At 45.9% G+C, this 18,515-nt stretch overlaps 1 protein-coding gene across 3 annotated transcripts in view; it reads right to left on the minus strand.

The window, feature by feature from the left end:
* Nucleotides 1-18,515, minus strand: part of Ildr1 (immunoglobulin like domain containing receptor 1) — a 31,003-nt gene that overhangs the window by 4,910 nt on the left and 7,578 nt on the right. Inside the window, exons 2-7 of one of the 3 annotated variants that reach the window (XM_013151837.3) lie at nt 14,130-14,300; nt 12,606-12,755; nt 8,407-8,526; nt 7,985-8,131; nt 1,788-1,919; nt 821-1,597 (exon numbers count right to left, since the gene is read on the minus strand). In XM_013151837.3, the coding sequence (XP_013007291.1) occupies nt 821-1,597; nt 1,788-1,919; nt 7,985-8,131; nt 8,407-8,526; nt 12,606-12,755; nt 14,130-14,300 (1,497 nt within the window). Of the gene's footprint in view, nt 1-779; nt 1,598-1,787; nt 1,920-7,984; nt 8,132-8,406; nt 8,527-12,605; nt 12,756-14,129; nt 14,301-18,515 lie in introns of all 3 variants that reach the window. The other 2 variants (XM_013151836.3, XM_063225076.1) reach the window with 2 other exon arrangements.

The raw sequence follows: 18,515 nt of genomic DNA on the forward strand, positions 1-18,515 counted from the left end.
CTGCACTAAATCTCCAGCCCTTATAAAATGATTTTTTAAAAAGCCATGTTTTCTGAGGATTTAGCTCAGTGGTATAAGCACCTCCCTGGCATGCACGAGATTGTGAGTTTGATCCCCAGTACCAAAAAAAAAGAGTGCCATACGTTTAAAAACAGCATAAGTGTCTATAGCCAGAGGCCCTGAAGGCCTGTGTCCCACTCTGTTCCTCTTTCTGGTCCCTTGTCCATTCACAGCTCCCTAAAATTTGGACCCATATTTTGGATACCAAGATTTGTATATCAACGATCCTTCCAAACGGGGTACAAAGAGGGCCTCAGCCTCAGACACACCAGGGCTTTGCATACTCACTTGAGTGTGCCCAGGCCGGCTGCCTGTTCTAATTTGGGGGTATGGAAATAGGCTTGCTAAGTAAAACCAAGCAGCTGTGACAGGAGGTAAAGTGCAAGGCATATAGGCCTGTGTTCAAGTCTCAGCTCCGCTATGTACAAGGTGTTTAACTGTTCAGCACCTTGAGCCTTGTTTCCTCAGCTGTGAAAAGCATCCCCTGCTTGACCTGCCTGTAGAACCTGAGCGCTCACTGCCACTGAGTCTGATCTTGGCATCGTCTGGATCCCTTCAGCCTTAATGGGAGGTGCCTGAAAGGGAGGAAAGTTTGGGCCAAGCAAGGGGGAGGCACCCTCCTGGTGGTCCAGGAGGTGATCTGTGTCCACTGTGCCCAGGCCTGGCTGGAGGATCCTCTCTGCCCACGCCCGACCCTCAGCAGGACACCCCAGGCTCACCGAGCGCCTCTCCACACTCCCTTTTTTCCTGCCATTCTTGCCTGGAGTGACATCCAGTGAGCGGTAGCTGGGTGGCTTCTCCTCAGGCCAGTTGGGAGAACGGGAGCGGCTGCGGCGCCTTCGGGACCCCCAGTGTCTGGGCAGTGTCTCCTTCTCTTCATCGGAGCTCCAGGAGCTGACACCAGAGGGCACGGGAGGGGAGTAGCTGCGGGGCCGGCGTCTCCTGGCCCTCCGGCCATCCTCCTCCGGGCTAGCCCTGCGGGGCCTGTCCCTGTGGTGGCCCCTGAGATGAGAATGGCTGGGCCTCCAATGCGCCTCACTGGACAAGGGACCATCACTGAGGCTGTCTGGGTCTGACCAGGTTGCAGGTGACCCATGCCGCCTGGAGCAGTGCCGTCCCCTCCCTGGTGGATCCAGCTCCCTCCTTGCAGATGTCCAGGATGACCCTCGGTCCTGGAGCTCCTGGCGGAAATCAGGGTAATGATGCTGCCTTCTCCCCTCCCTCAGATACCAGGGTCTGGAGGGAGCTGAGCTGAGCCACTGCTGGTGCAATGGGTCGCTGGTCTTTCTCGAGGATGGCTGCTCTCTGATCAGTGGCGGCAGTTGGATGATTCTGCGTTCCACAACCTCAGAGCCCAGGGAGGACAGCACGCTGCAGGGGTGGCCAGATCTGGCTTTGAGGTCCATAGGCAGAGGCTGTGCTGGGTTGAAGTTCCGCAGTTCTTTCTCCAAAAACTCTAGGACACCATTGGTGATGGGAGGGTGAGCAGCAGCTTGAGTCACTGGCATCTGTGGGAGACTGGTTCTTAAGGACAAATCTGAAGGAAAACAAGGACAGAACTGCCAAACTGTTGCCCAAACCATAATGCTTGGATTCAGGTCATTAAAATATCACAGTATTTAGCTGATTCCATTCCCTTCCATCGTCAGTCGTAAAGAGACCCATAGAAGGCCATGCTTCTACGCCTGCCCTTTCCCTCCCCAGCCTGAGGCATTGGCAAGGTTTACCTCGCTGCAGCAGCGGGTTCATTGCATAAGATGAGACCTGGGAGCTCCTGTCCGAACCCCAGAACTGGGGTTTTTCCATCATCTGAGGACCTATGGCCCGAGCTTGCTTCATGTAGCGGTGGCGGGCCAGGGCTGCAGGGGAAGAAGGAGAAATGCAGACCCTCAGCCAGGGCACCTTCCTCTTTACTTCGGTCCACCTAACAGTCTCACCATGAGGTCAGCTGCTCTCCTCAAAGTCCACTCATTATCTTGCATGACAGCAAGCATGAAGGGAGTAACAAACCAAAGGTATGTCTGGTAAAGAGCTGGGAATAAACTTCCTCTAGATAAGATTGTAATCCCCATCCTCTAGTAAAGTATACTCGAAATTTGATGTCCTAACACCAAATCACTTTATCATCCTACCTGTACTCTCAAGCATACCAAAATGCACAGAAAAATAACATGGATGCCATCAGACAATGAAATCTCAGACCACAGGGCCAGTGAAATCAGAAACCAAAAGCCAGAAACAGAAGCAAAGGGCTTAAAAGACGTGTGAGTCAGGGGTTGGGACTCTTGGGTCCTGCAGGTGAGCTCAGGCTGTGTGTTCAAAGCGCAAGGAATAGGACAGGATATGGTGCTGAAGAGGATTTCCAGCTGGAACTCCAGCTCTGTGGGAAGAAGGTGAGTGAACAGGAGGCACTGGGGTGAGGTCCAGTGGACCCGTTCCCCTCTTCTCCTCACCTTATTGAGCACTGGGGTCTCCTCAATAGGAGGAATCTTTAAAGGATGGGAAGGACAGAAGCAAAAAGGGAAATACTACCCCTTTCATGGCAAATAAAATAGTGCAAAAGGTGCACCAGGGGTTTATAGAAATGTCAGTCCAGTCTCATAGGTGCAGCTGTTCTGAAGCACACAAACTATAATGAGCACAAATTAAAAATAAACACATTTGTTTTTGTTCATGAATTTCTATTTTGAGGCAATCATGGCTGACTGCTGCATGGCTCCCAAGGTTGCTGCCTATTCGTGCATGGAGGAGATGCACTTGCAAATTGTACTTGGGCTATGAACGACAGGCCCAGCCTGATGCTATCACACCCATCTCAATGCACCCGGCCCCGTGGACTTCCCTAAAGCAGCAAGGTGCTGCCTGAGGCACCCGAAGCACAGTAGAGGGGGAAGAAGGTAGGCAGTCTAGCTATGCCTCCTGGGAGGTTTGCTAAGGCTAGTGGCAAAGGGGCCATCTGAGGGGTCATGGGTGGCTCCGTTGTGAAACAACTTCCAACACAACAGGAAGTGGTTGCAGCAAAGCCCCCAGAAGTATCTGAGCTCCAGGCTTGATGGTGAGCCACAGCCAAGTTGGGAGGAAATCAGATGCAAACGCACAACTTAGCCAGCTGCTACATCTTCATGCCAACCCACAGCACTGGCCTCCCTGAAGATGAATCCTGCGGAGCACTTTGCTCTCCCTAAGGAATGCCTTTCTGGAGCTCCCTCTACTGGCCACCATGGACACACACAAACTGCTTAACACACATGGCCACCAGCTGACTAATCCTCTGGGAAATCTCTGAATGTGGGGATCAGTCCAGAAAGTTGGGCTCACAGAGACTGCCTTCCAAGCCCAAGATCCTCCAGCAACTGGCAGAGCCAGGCTGCAAACCAGTATCTGTCTCTTTCTGTCACACCAAGTCCCCAGACCTTTATTTTCTGTGAAGCCAAAAAACAAACTAACCCCCCACAAAACCTTCATCAGCAGAACCTCTTTGGTTTACTTCTCTCAAACTCTGCCCCACACCTTTAAAACCTACCTCAGACTAGTCTCTGTCCCCAAGATTAGAGACATCTGGTTCCACTGAAAACAAGTCTGCCTTCTGCCACTCCCTTCACTGAACCCTGGCTTTTTCCACCTGGTACCATTCTGCTGCTTCCTGGGGTCTCTCTTCTGGACGCTGCCTCAGTTATTCTGACATGAGCCAAGAAAATGTGCACTTTCAACCGAGACCCTGATTTAATGCTGGGAGGCAACCTTGAGCTAACTACTGAGGATTCCTAGTACTTTGAGACATATGCCCTTAAAAACAGGCTTTGGGAATCAGGTGGACTTCAGTGCACACACTGGCATAGATTGGCTGTGTGCCACTGAGTGTTTCCAGAGTCTCAGCCCACTCTTCTGCTCTTTAAGCTAAACAGAACTCTTTCACATGGTTGAAATGATGAAATAAGGTTATGCACATGGATTGCTTAATAGACGACACAGAACTCACAGCAGCTCTCATTATTATAACCAACTACATCTTTTGCCTTAGATCCCATAGGCAGAGACAAACATGTCTTTGGAGACTAAATCACCAAATGCATATTAATTTCTATCTCTGAGGGAAACCCAGGGCATATTCTTTAAGATGACCACTTTATGACAGAAGTGACACTTGACACCTCACCCTCTCCAGAGACCCATACCTCTTCCCCCTTATAGCTGGCATCCTCTGTGTTCACAAACACACAGAACCAGAGTCCAGACTTCAAACTTTCCGTGCCCTAAAATAAAACCTGTCCTTTGCCCTCCTGTTAGCCCATGGCCATTCAGTCCTTTTGCTTTTTCCAAACTGTCAATCTTCCCTGACTTCACTGGTCTGTCATTTCAGTGACATCTTCAGGAGCTTCCTGGAAATGCAGGCTCTTTGAGCTCTTGCTGTTTGGCTGTAGTGAACCACCAGTAGGTGTGTTTTGCCCCATCCAGATCCTAAGGTCAAGTCTCCCTCTTCCCAGCAGGGTTTTCCTTGGTTGGCATCTATGTTCCCTCCTTTCTGGTACCAGGTTAAACCCTCCCCAAGGAAGGTCTTTCCTTCCTTGTAAACTTTCAGCTGATGATGTCTTTGTTAAGGGCAAGGAATCAGCTGTGCATAAGGAGTCTAGAGATGTAAGCCTAGCCCGGGCCCCACCACAGAAGGGTTGTGTAATTGTGGACAAGCTTCTCCAGGCCCCGCTTCCCTCAGCTGTGGGGGCTGCGGGGGTGGAGGTCAGAGATTCTCAGGGTTGCCTGTGGCTGGCATGGAGTGTGTCTCGGGTTCTCTGGGGAACAGGGCCAGTTATCCACCTAGGAGCAAAAGCTGCTTCTCCAGTTCTCATGGAAAAAGTAAGACTAAATTTTCAAAATTTTCATCTGTAAATCCTACTGAAGATTGCTTACCAGGACTATGTGCATTACCAAGGGCTACTAAAATTTAGTGTCATTTTCATTGTTGTCCCCACCAACCCTGTGATAACTCTTATGGGAAGGTGGGAGCAGGCTAGAGGGTTCAGGTGTGGTTAGAGAAGTTCCAGAATCACTGGTCTCCTCCTCCTCAAACCTTGCATATCTACTACCCTGATTTGTTGAAATCGAGACAGGTTCGTGTGAGCTTCCTCTCTTCTACCTGAATCATCCTCTACCCTCAATAACTTCCTCTCTGGCCCAGAGGTCAGGCCACCTTCTCTCCTTCCCCTTCCCTTTCTGTTTTATTTTTATTTATTTATTTTTGCACTGGGGAGTGAACTCACAATCTTGCGCTCACCAGGCAAGCACTTGAGTCACTGAGCTAACCCCCCAGACCTCCTCCCCTGTCTCAGGCTAGTTCTTTCTTGGCAGCCCTGATGCCATCATGCATCAGTGACTACCTCACTTCTTAAATGTTCAGCTTCTTCTCTGCTATTGGCCTGGCTTTCTGCCTACATGTATGTTTAGGGTTATCTTGGTCTAAAAGAACCAGTAACAACAACAAAAAACCTCTTTTCCAATTATAGTGCTTTCCTTAACAACCCCTACTCCTTGATGTAATTTCTCTTGTCACCAAATTTCTCAGAACAGTGACTCACTTTGAAAGTGACCTCATCAGCTCAAGTCCGGAGTTCTTTGTGGCCCAAACTCTAACTACCTGGGGAAAAACACTCTCCCAAGAACCTGTTTGTCAGCTCATTGACTGGATACATATGTCCCTTGTGCTGGCTTTGTCCCCAGCCTGGGTTTCAGGGCCCCACAGGTCTACAGATTCTAAGAAGATGTCCTGCAAGATTACTCTCATCTCATCTCCCAAATCACTACTCCAGCAACAGAGGTTTCCCCATGGCTTCTCCCCTTGATCCCTCTGAACAGGAAACCCATGGTTCAACTCTGCTATTTGGCCCTCTTTAAGGAGTTCATACTGTTTTAGCTGATCTCAGAGTGATCCACCCACGAAGCCGGGGTGGTGCCTGGGTGAGACACACAGACACTTACACACCACATGTACATGCACCAAACCTGCTTTGCCAATGTCACTTATTAGCTGTGAGACTCGTCTTTCTGTCTCCTGTCCTGTTAAAAAGGGATGCCATCTGCCTTCTAGGGTTGTTGTGAGGATTCAGTGAGGACATATGTGCAAAGGTCATGCACATGATGCTATCCAACAAAAGTTAGTTCTCTTTTCCTGTAAGACAGCAGCCTTGGCGCACAGGCCTGAAACCAGACTCAAAAAACTGACCTTCTTAATGAAGATTAGGTTTTTGTTTTTGTTTCTGTTATAATGGGCAATTCCTTAATTCCCCTTTAAAAGTTTTCTTTCAAGTTGAAAGAAAGTCTGTGGCTGCTCCAATTAGTCCACATTTTTATGAATTTTGCAAATTTTCTACCATGTGGTAGCATATCATGTAGGAAAGGAAATTGTTAATTAAAATGGAAACAAAAACTTCCATTTAAAACAATTGATTCTACTCCACCAATTTACTAATAAAAGATTTTTAATTCATTAATTCTTTTGCCTTTGCCATATATTCTTTTGTCAAATTTTTATAGCTCTGTTTTGAAGAATCAGGCTTTAATTCAAATAAAGATTCCATCAAGAACAAGTTGGGTGCAGTGGGAGCTTGCTTGTGATCTCAGCACTGAAGTAGGCTGAAGCAGGAAGGATGCAAGTTCATACCTAGCCTGGGAAATTTAGCAAGATCCTATCTCAAAACAAAACATTGCTTCAATATATTTTTGCTCTGTTCTTTTCAAGTCTTCTTTAAGAAATGGTATGACAATAGAATAGAATAAAAAGTATGTACTTCTGCACCTGGCCCCTGACACATAGCTCCTAAAATCCTTGGACTCTCCAGAGTGATGAATATATTCTGTACACTAGTGTGATGGCTGGTGGTTGGGAACCGCCTAGATGGCTTCAGATTGGGGGTTGCCCATAAGAAAGAGCAGTGTGTGATTACAAGGTGGGGAATTTCAGATAGATCCATCCCCTAACCTCCAGGAAGGGACAGGGGCTGAAAGTCCAGTTGATCATAAATGGTGAATGACTTAATAAATCACACTTGTAGCAAAGTGGCCACAGGACTCAAAAGGGCCAGGTTCAGGGAGCTTCTGGCAACTGAGCTGTGGGCCTGTGCACTTGGTGAAGGTGTGACAGTGCCACGGCTCTTCCTACAGACTGGGCCACCAGTGGCTCTTCATTTATATCCCTTCCTGCAGCCTTTGTACTGAGTGGATAAATGTAAGTGAAGTGTTCCGAAGTTCTAAAAGGTGCTCTAACAGATTAAAACAATCCGAAGAGGGAGGTCTTAGCATCCTCAGTTTTTAGCCAGTTGATCAGAAATTCAGGTAACCATCTCCTACTTGGGATTGCCATATATAAGGGGAGCAGTCTTGTGGCAGTCAGTACTGTGCGATGTGTTCGCCATCTCCAGGTAGACAGTGTCAGAGTGTTAAATTATAGGATGCCCAGTTGGTTCCTGGTAGGGTTGGTATCTGGATACACATCTAGCATCAAAAGCAAGATCTGGTCTCAACAAAAAATGACATTAAGTAGTATATTGCTTTAAAGTAGATTTTTCTCTCACTGCTTCATTTATACTGTTTCTCTGGCCAGCTTATGTCTAAGCAGGGTCAGGATTAGGGGCAAAGACTATAATCCAAGCAAGTCAGGACAACTGAAGAAATGCCATCGGTAGGCAGAGCCATCTGGAAGAGGCTTCAGGCCCTCTAGCAGGTGGGCAGGGAGAAATCTTCGTATTGTGGCCTCCCGTGTGACTCTGTAGAGCCACGGGCACCATCTACAGGACTGAGGTTAGTATCCTTGAAATCAGTGATAGGAGATCCTGTAAGAACGCAGGGCTTTGTCATGAAGGTGGTAAGCCCACCTGCCTGGAGTTCTGGACCCCTCAGTACCACTCCACCTCACAGCTGGTCTGTCCCTGCTCACCTTCCTCGGGGCAGCAGCAGCGCGTGGGGCAGCAGGGGCAGCGGATGTAGCAGCAGCAGTACTGTGGGCAGCACTGGCACCAGCATGTTCCGATTAGCAGCAGCAGCAGGACAGCTCCCAGAATGATGAAGATCACTGTCAGCCAATCTGGGGGCAGAAGCCAGGCAGGGGTAAACAACCTACAGGGGCCATCGCTGGTTCTAACACTCTTGCCCTGTAGGCTAACACTGAGCAACGGACTGGCTAAAAGTAAAACAAACATGTAGCAGACAAACAAAAACATTCACTTAGCTTTGATAAAGGAACTCAGTGGCTCACAAATGACAATAATATTGGTTTGTTTCAGTTTTGTTTTGGGTTGTTGCTGTTCCTTTACTGGAAAATATTATGGTGACATCATAGAAAGCGCCAACAGCACTTACGCAGGACGATGAGCTTCACCTCCTTGTCTGGGTCTCCAGATGTGTCCCCTGGAGCCTCAATGGTGCAGTAATATACTCCGTGGTCCCACCACATCACTTCATTAATCACAAGGTCTGCTCCTGCACAGGAAGGAAGGGGAAAGTGCCAGGAACCAGAGGACAAAACATGGTTTCTGACCAACGGTACCTTCAAGCTGTGGCATCACCCCTCCACATCCTAAAAGGAACTATGGTAGGTGAAAGAAAGGTCTCAGTTTCTTCTTCTGAGACCTTCCTCTTTCTCTGAACAGGAGAGTGATGGTAGAGCTTGCTGCCATTGAGTCCCTCTACATACTCCACAAGACTTCTAGACAATTTAAGGGGAAGTAGAGATCACTTGTCTTCTAGTGTATCTTTTCCCTTTCTCTTGTAATCATGTAATATCTGGCCATATATGCAGCGACTATGGTTAAATATGTGTCCACTTCAGAACTCATATTGCAATTCTATTGTCATTGGGTCAATGTTAAGAGGCGAGACCTTTAAAAGATAACTGGGCCATGCTGAAGGATGAGGCGGGTGCTATGATGAAAGGGTGAATCTATTCCCTTCCTGCCTTCTCACCTTCTGCTACACAAGGACTCAGCAATAAGACCCTCACTGAAGTTGAAACTTCTCCACCTCCAAAGCAGTGAACAAATGTAGTACATTTCTACTTAGTCTACGTTCCCCAGTCTTGGGTATTTTGTTATAGAAGCACAAAACAGACCACAAAATCTGGAATAAAATCTAGGTTTCCCATCCCCTCTTAATATGGACATGGACAAGCAACTCAGTTCCAGCCTGTAGAATATAACAAGTATCACATAATGCTTCCCAGGAACTTTCTTAAAAACAGCTTGTGAACATCATTGCCCTTTCTTCTTCCAACTCTGTTACCTGGTGCCATGGTTTAGACAAGTTTAAGCCTGACCCCAAAGGTTAACATGTCAGAGCCTTGAGCCTCAGTGTGGTTAAGTGGGAGGTAGTGGAACCTTTCAAAGGGAGGGTTGAGAACTAAGGGTTCAGCTAGGTCACTGAAGATAGTGCCCTGGAAAGTGATCTCTAGTTAATTTCTGAAAGGGTAGGTTGTTACGAAAAAGCAGAATTGGCCCTCACTGCTCTGTTTTCCTACCCGTGCATGTGATTTCTCTCAAATATACTCCTACCATGATGCCATCAACCATGTGGTGATCCCACCAAGGAGCCCCTCACTAGACCCTGAACCAATGGTGCTATATAATCTTGGAGTTTCAGTATCCAAAATTATGAGCTAAATAAGCCTCTTTTCCTTATAAAGAAAGATGCTTCAGGCATCTTGTCATAGTAACAGAACATAGAATACTGGGATGAGGAGGAAGAAAACAGTCTTAAGTAGACAGAACTTGAGTCCCTAAAGGACTTGATGGAACAGAAATCTTGCTCTAGGTCTGATATGTATATGCCTCTGGTTCTACATATGAGAGAAACATAAACTTCTTTACTGCCTGAGTCATCAATATTTTTGGGTTTTGCAAGCAAACTTAATCCTAAGTGATAGAGGGTATGATTAATTGGCTGCATTTCAGATGAGGAAAGAAAAGGCACAAAGAGGCTAATGAATTGGCTAAATAACATGCAGATAATAGTACTCAGTGACTTCGAGTCTCTGCCTCCAAGCCAGTAGCTCTTACATATTAGGTTGTGTTGGGAGCCGCTGAGGTAGTGATAGTTCACACATGCGGAGCCTAAAGCACGAGTGCCTGGAACAGGAGTGTTCCAAGGGCATGGAGTACCTGAGAAATCCCTGAGGGTATGGGGTGCTGGAGGTGAACAGGTGTTCCAGCCCTGAGAACATGGGCTGTAAGAAGGCAGCTAGTTAAGCAAAGGGGCATTGTGTGACAAGTATATAAATAAACACATTGTGGTGGTTGAACAGTCTCCTCCTCCATCCAGAGACGGCTCCACTTGACTCCAGCTTTCTGTCTCTATCTTTTATGTTCCTCATCCTCTCATTGTTCTTCCTCTTCAGGAACTTAGAGAGCTCTTGCTGACACCGACAAGCCTCTATTACCTTCTCCAAACTAGGTAGAAAACACCACAGCCTGAATTCTTGGCCACCTAAAGATAAGCAAATACCTGTGGATCTTGAAGTAAAAGATTAGAAGATGCAGTTAAATCAGTATGCCTGGAATACCCAAGTTTAAAGAGTAATTCATACCCAAGAAAAGAATTTAAGTCCTACGAACCCTGCATAATTTGATACCCTATTAAGATAATGAATGGTTAACATATGTTCCAGTTTAGCAAATTGGACAAATGTTGACTCAAGAACTTTTGTAGGTTCAACATTATGTCGGGCACTGTGAGAACACTGAAGAGGAACAAGACTTTCTCTGTTCCAGAAGGGTTTAAGAGCCAGTCTCTGGCAACAGAATCCCTCCACACCCAAAAGGGATGGCTGTACCTGTTCTTAGCGTCACTAAATGAAGGAAAACATCTTCAAATTCTTAAAGACCTTAGCAAGACAGACTTGTTCTTCCTTACTTAATGGCCATATCCTAATTCTTTATTATCTGTTTGTCAAAAAATAATTATTGAGGAAATGAAACAAAAACACGAAGTCATGCAACACTGGACCAAATTCTGACTTCTGTTTCCTTCCCTTTTACGTCAATCCCTGTAAACTTTTTCCTACCTATAATTTTCCAGACCCATCATCTTTCCTGTGAACAAGCTCACCCCAGCCTTGAAAGACGGTGAAAGTACTCTGGGTAAAAGTCTTTCCAAAGCTTGACAAGCTTTGTAAACCCGCATAATGTGAGCATAAGAAGGGTATTCAGGTATGTTAATGTTTTAGATGATCCAACAACTGATTTGATGGAGTTATCTCAAACCATAAAAACAAAGGCCTGAAAGTATAATAAAATGAGGACTGTAGGAAGTCACAACAAGTCCAGTGGTAGAAATAAAACCCAAGACAAAATAGTGCTTCCCTGTGGGAGCAAGAAAGATGCAGGAATTGACCCAAAGGTAAGAGAGGAGTAGACGTAACGGGAGGTGCTGTTTAGAATCAGATAAAAACAGAAGAGCAGAAACTCATCCATGAACTTTCAAAAACTATAAACAAGACTTGCTAATGAAAGAGGCCTTAAAATTTGGGGTCAGACTAGAAGTAATTGGAGACTGAGGCAGATATTTCCTAAAGACGGGGGTTCAAGGGCTAGCCTCGGAATATCAGTGGATGGATGTAAAAGGATCTGATTTAACTATTAAGAAGTTGGAAGCAATGAGAAAACTGGCTGAGTGATCAACCTTTAAATGGTCACAGAGTACAATATTCACTGATTTCTTCACATGGTGACTGTGGGACCCATGCGTGGCTAGTTAGGTGCTCTCTCCCATTTTTTTTTCTTTTAATTGGAAAAATGTTTAAAATAGCACCTCGGTTTCACTGTAATAAGGTTTTGGTACTGTGCCAATGACTCGCTGCGCAATGCTGATTACAGGTTAGGAATGAGGAGCATGTTATTGTGTACTTCCCGCTTGCTGAGTGATCTTTATACAATAGCTTGCTCAGGCCACCGTTCTCCATGAGATGGCTGATGGCCCAACTCTATTTTACAGACATTGCCTTCACTGTGTACTTCAGTGTGGGCAGCCAGACCCTCATCTGAGAGATGAGGAGGAAAGAAACCAAGGAAGATAATTGATCCGGTGCTGACCACCAAGCCAGTGAGCAGAAGCACTGGGATTCTCACACACAGCTTTTTACACCAGCCCAGTGCTCCTTCTTCTATCAATGAGGATAGTGGGCTAGAGTGGTCACCTACTCACAAGCCTGTATTTCCTTTGTATAAGCAACAGAAGTGGCCAGATTTGCACCCAGAGACCTGGGGTTTGATTGGACCTTGACAGCAATTTGTGGAGAGGATCCAAGAACCAATTTACAAATCACTCTAAATCTCAAGAAAGCCAAGGAACCCACCCAGACCTTTAGCCTTCTCCCCAGAACACCCTCCCATCGACAGAGCTAGTTCAAGGGAAGTAATTTCAGACAGAGCAGCACATTCTAAGAATCTGGAACTTTTCTCAAACTATGACAGTGCCCAGTAGATCAAAAGAGCTGGGAAAGCCCATGCTGACTCAGCCTGCCAGGCCTGGGTCTGGACCTCCGCCACCCCCAGTTCCCTTACACTCACGGTTCTGGATGGTGATCTTGCGCTGGCGGTAATCCACCCCCAGCACTGGCTCGTTCTGACCCCGCCGCTGGGCCACAATGCGCACTTCCCTTTGGTTATCATTACAGTCATTGGAGGGGTCTTGGCCCAGAGATAATGCTGCCTGGTATGCTGAGGAGAGAAGCCACACTGAGACCACAAAAGCCCCCTGCTGATGCCCATCAACCACAGGTGATGACAGAAGCCTCACTTTCAGCAAGAAGACTCCAGACATCCCAAGAGGCCATCATTTGCAGGTCTTGGCTATATTTCCCCCACCCCCAGTCTTACAGCCTCTGATCCCACAATGCTCATTTAACCTGTTCTTACAACAGGAAATGGGAGAACTGTTAAATCTGCTGATGGCCACTGTCTCCTACTCTAATGTGTCTTCCCTTCCCATTTAGCCCAGGCACTTTAAGAGTAACCCCCAGGAAATAATGTCTTGGGGGACAATTTCAGGAACAGTGAGTGGCTCAAACAATTAAATATTTTGGTTCTACTCAAATCTTACTGAGGACGTTAGCCCCAAGGTGGTAAAGCCGATGCACTGGGCTCCTCTGCCTCATCTTAGGACACTCACTTTTTCCTGGGAAATGATGGTGAAACTTTTAGAGACTGAGTGCCCAAATTGCAACCCCAACCTCACATACTTATCACAAATTGCAATACTGCAAATCAACCTGAATACTGATGTTTTAGTTTATTAAAAACAACTATTACATGATAGTCTTGGCTGCTGGGGTGACCTGGCTCGCACACAGACAAGAGAGGGCTCTGTGTGTCTGCTGCGGCACACATGCCATAGGTTTGCCACCACTGCTGTAAGGTGTCTGCTTCTAGTCTCAAAATTTCTAAAACGTTGGCTCCAGCTAACTGTGGGTTTCTGACTTCCTTTGTTTCTAGAGAGTACAGAAATGGGTTACTAAGAAAGAGCTCTGGATGCAGGCAGTCATTACTGAGAGTGAGGCCCTGGCTGAGTAGCACTGAATCGCCCAACTGCAAAAGCGCTGCTGGGGACAGAGAACAGAGAACTCTCTGACATTCAGAATGCTCATCTGAGGAAGGACCCTAACCAGGAAGGCTGGCCCAGGAAGGGATGTGGCCCTGGAAGGGCTTTACCAGTGACCACTCAGACCTTGCATCCTGAGACAATCCTGAGATGTCTTCCTATCTACATTTGAAGGCAGTAGGGTAAATAGGGATCGGTGTTAGCATCAACCAGGAATGGACGAGGTGACAAGACTTGTCCTACTTTTCACAGAATATCTGAGCTGCCTTAAATATTTATTAGAACAAGGCAGGACAATGTTTTGAAAATAAACTAGTATTTGACCTTGAGCAAGTTATGTTGTCAGCCTGGGTTCAGTTTATCTAAAAACTGAAGGTACTCTATCTCTGTGGCTTCTCATAGATTTGTGATCTTAAATAATTCCTAGTCCCAGTGATAGTACATCCCAGAGATGCCTGGGTCCTGGGCAGAACATGAAGTGGGAGGTAACTCACAGGCAGAGAAGTAATCAAAGATGGGGTCCTTGCAGAAGGACTTGAAACGCCATGTCACAACCACGTCCTGGAGCTGTGCGGAGGTGGTGTAGTCACATTTGAGGGTAACGGAGGCAAACAGGGTAACATAGCGTTCTGTGTCCTGGACTGTCACCAGCAAGGACAGGCATCCTGCAGGTAAGAACAGAAGATGATGCTATAGGTGACTCACTTCCTCATGGAATAATAAAAGCAATGCAAATGAGCAAAACACCCTGCCTTCCCTCTCAACTGACAGGTTGGGAATTCACCCAACCTGAGCAGGGTCTGATTTTTCCCTGGGCAGGGCATCTGGTAGAGTCGGCCCTCTACTAGTACCCTGGCAAGGCATACATAGGAGAAAAGGAGAAAGGAGAACGTTCAAGGGTTTGTAGTGCATTAGCAGTGAAAACACATCCAACAAGAAATGTCTGAGAATAAGCTATAACTGCCCTGGAGTAATCTTTTTTTGTTTGTTTGTTTGCGGTACCAGGGATTGAACTCATGACCTCACACTTGCCAGGCAGGCATTTATGCCGCTGAGCTAAATCCCCAGCCCTCTCTGGAGTGATCTTGTTGATGTAATTTTTTCCACATCACTTCTCTTCTTAAAGTGGTTTCCCAGCTCCCTAAAGTTCAGACTCCACCACCAGACCTATAGAGCCCTTGAGTCTGCCTCCTGCCTTTTCCCAATGCCTCACCTCTCTTCACATCCCACTCTCATTCAAGGCTGCAGCCTTGCTGGATTTTGCTTCCCATGCTGGGATGATTCTCTCCTCCAGGTCTTCAGTGAGCAGCTCACACAGCCTGGAGTCTCTTCTGTGTCACCCACCACTCCTCCACAACTCTCCATTACGTCCTTCTACAGCTCCTCAGTTGCACCCTCACTTTCTCAAGCAGCTTGCTGACTGCGAGGCTGGAAGACAGGGCCCCAGTTTCCCAGAATACTGTGCCCTGCCCTCCGGCACCTCCCTCCTGCGTCCTGGTAACTGCCTGCTCATGTGAGCCCCTCACACAGCGTCTGCATGTCTCCAACTCACTGTTCAAATGCACAGCTTGTGCCATTCCGGTCACCCACATGACATCCACAGGTTTTGTCAAATAGTGAAGGAATAAATGACCAAGAACACAACATTCACAGGAAATTTTGGCAATACAGGCAGTCAACATAGGCACAGCACAAACCTGGCAAGAACGATTAGAGGATGACAAGCCATATTAACAAAGACTTGAGGGAATCAAAAGTTCTTTCTCTTTTTAAAATTCCATCGCAAGACCATCTGATTCTCTAGGCATTCGCAAAGCTCTGGGGTGCACTGACAGGAGCCAGGTGGCCCAGGAGCATCAATCAGGTGGGACTGTGTCCCAGTCGGGGGTCCACCAGTAACCAGCATTTTGAGTGTCCCATGTCAGTACGGCTTCCAGACAAACTTAGAAGGGGTCCTCCAGTGGGCAGAAGAGCGTAGAACGGCAGTGCTCAAATTGGAGTGTGCAACACCAGGACTTGTGGCAGCACAGATTTCTGGGCCCCATGTCTGCAGTTTCTGATTCAGGAGGACTTAGATGAAGCCCAAGGACTTACATTTCTGACAATTTGCCAGGAGATGCTGATGCCACTACTCTGAGGATCACACTTTGAAAACTGTGGGTGCAAAAAGTGGAGATTCAGCCACAAAGCAGGTAAATTTGAGTCATTTGTAGGAAAACGGATGAATCTGGAGACTTTAAAGTTAAGCGAAATAGATCAGACACAGAAAGTTAAGTACTACATGGTTTCCCTTCCATGCGAAACTCAAAATATAATTTAAAGAGCAAAATAAAAGAGACACGACAGGAAACAAGGAAGTAGACTTTGTAGAGCTGGAAAGAGGATCTGGGATGAGGTGAGAAGGAAGGGGAAAGAAGCAAAGATGATCAAGATGCAACTGGATCGTTTGATTACCAACTCCCCATGGTGACATAATCACTATGTATCACAAACAAAAGCCAATTAAAACTAATGGAAAGAAAAATAACTTTCTATCTTTTCTACAAAAAAAAAAAAAAAAGAAAGAAAGAAAAAAGAGAAAATATTTCACAAACTTTAGACTCAGAATCAACTGGGTTCAAATAAAACCCAGCCTGTCTTTTACCCAGACACTGGACAAACTATATCCTTTCTCTGAGTTTGTGTTTTCTCGGCTATGAGTAGACACAAATGTACCATGCTCATTCCTAACCAGGAAGTCTCAAATCTTATGTGCTCTAAGATCTAAAATCTTTCTGAGTACTGACATGACACGCAATGATTTCTAATTTTCAATCATTTCAGATACCGTATTTTCATGTTAGGAATGTTCAACTGGTAAAGTCTATACAAATATTCCAAAATTCAAAAAGTATAAACCAGAAACACTCAGAATTTCAGGGAAGGGACACTCAACCTGTACTAACCTCATCAGGTCCTTGAGGGAATGTAATGAGATAATCTACCTCTGACGCATGACACAGAGCCTGGCACCTACGGTGTCATGTTAGTACTGAAATCTCTTCCTTCTTTTTCCTTATTATGAGAGCCAAGGAAAAAGAGATTCAAACTGGCATTTTCCCCAGCAAAGTGTTAGGTATAACCACCTTCCTTTCGACCAAGTCATCACCTAACAGAGCAGTTAGATGTGTCTACCTTAAGAGGCTAGAGTCCATGATTCGAGGTGCTGCCTCCTCTTCTGGCCACAGTCCTCTGAAGCTTAAGATGGGCACCTTCACCTGGTTTTCTCATGTCCATGAAGAGAAAGCTGAATGATGCTTGGGACAGGTTCTATCCAGCAGAAATGACCTGACTGGTCTCCAGGATAGAGTTGTGGTGAAGGAGCCCTGTGGCAGATGTGACAGGAAAGGTATATGGCAGGGCAGGCAAGATGTGAGTGGGAAAGACTGCACAGAAGAAGGAGATTTGAGATAGATCCTCAATGGGGCTGGGGATTTAGCTCAGCGGCATAAGCACCTGCCTTGCAAGCAGGTGGTCGTGAGTTCGATCCCTGGTAACAATAAAAATGAAAAAGACCAAAAAAAAAAAAAAAAAAAAAAAGATAGATCCTCAAGCTCAGTAGCATTAAGATTAACCATGAAGCCGGGGATATAACTCAGTGGCATGGAGCCTGCCTGGCAAGTACAAGGCCATGAATTTGATCTCTGGTACAAAAAAAAAAATTATGCATGAGAAGTAGAGTATGTAGGGAGAATCACTATTTTAGAAAGGAGGAAAAAAATGAGCCAAGTTACTTTTTAGGAAAGGTACTACATAGACATAGAGGAAACCAACCTAGCTTGCATGTCTAGCTATAAAACAGACAGAAGATAAATAAGAAGAACCTAGTGGTGGTGAGTGGGTGGTGGGCCCTAGATTAGAATCCAATATTTATTTCTAGTTCATGGACAAATACTGAAGGCTTGTCTGAAGAAGAGCTATAGGGTGAAAGTGATGATTTAGGAAGTTGGATGACTTCCTTAATCAGCTGTGAATGGAAAAAAGCTGTCATTTTCAGAATAAACCTTCAGGAGTTTGGGGGGAAATAGCTACTGTCTGTTCCAGCTGTGAGAATTTCAAAGCTCAGGCCAATCCCAGCAGAAAGGCTGGGGCCAGCAGCTCAAGGTTGCTGGATTTCACAATCTGGCTATTTCATTTTTGTTCCTCCTCTCTCACCCTCTCTGTGTTTTTCCCTCAGAATTGACCTGAAATAGACCTCAGAGTTTCTACCATCAGGCCTTTAAATGAATAGTAGAAACAGCTACAGATAAGATTTGGACAGTGAATAGAGTTTCACTGTCAACACTGGCTTATTCTGTTGAGTAATACATAGGGATTGGAATAGAAAAAAGTCCACTGATTTGGGCCTAAATAAAACCTTATGTTCACCTACTACCACTTCAAATATTTTCTTTTATACATTAAATGTGACCTTAGGAGCATTCAAGCTACCCCCACTTCATATACAACTGATACAAGGCTTAGAAAAATTAAGAGACTTGTCAGTGATCATTTGTAGAGAGCCCTGAGCAGTGCTCTTCCTATTTTGCATGGCAGTTACTTAAGTAAAGAAAAATGACTTGATATTCATAAGATTGCTGATAGTTGGAGCTAGGGGCCAGGAGATGCAAGCAATAATTAAAATATTATCAGCAGCAGTCACTCTGGTAATGATGATCAATAACTTACATTCCTTCATTTGGTTGAAGGGTAATTTAGTGAATAGTAGTTTATTCAAAGACTAGTCAACGTTACTTCTGCAGAGAATGAACAGTTTGGAGGAGGAGTTGCTAAGGATCAGAAGAGGGCATCTTGTTGGAGCAAAAGTTGCTCTCGGGTATTATACCTTTGAAGATCGTTGA

The sequence above is a fragment of the Cavia porcellus genome, unplaced genomic scaffold (assembly GCF_034190915.1).
Source record: "Cavia porcellus strain 051 isolate PalLab524CR breed Dunkin Hartley unplaced genomic scaffold, mCavPor4.1 scaffold_15, whole genome shotgun sequence".
Lineage (NCBI taxonomy): Eukaryota > Metazoa > Chordata > Mammalia > Rodentia > Caviidae > Cavia > Cavia porcellus.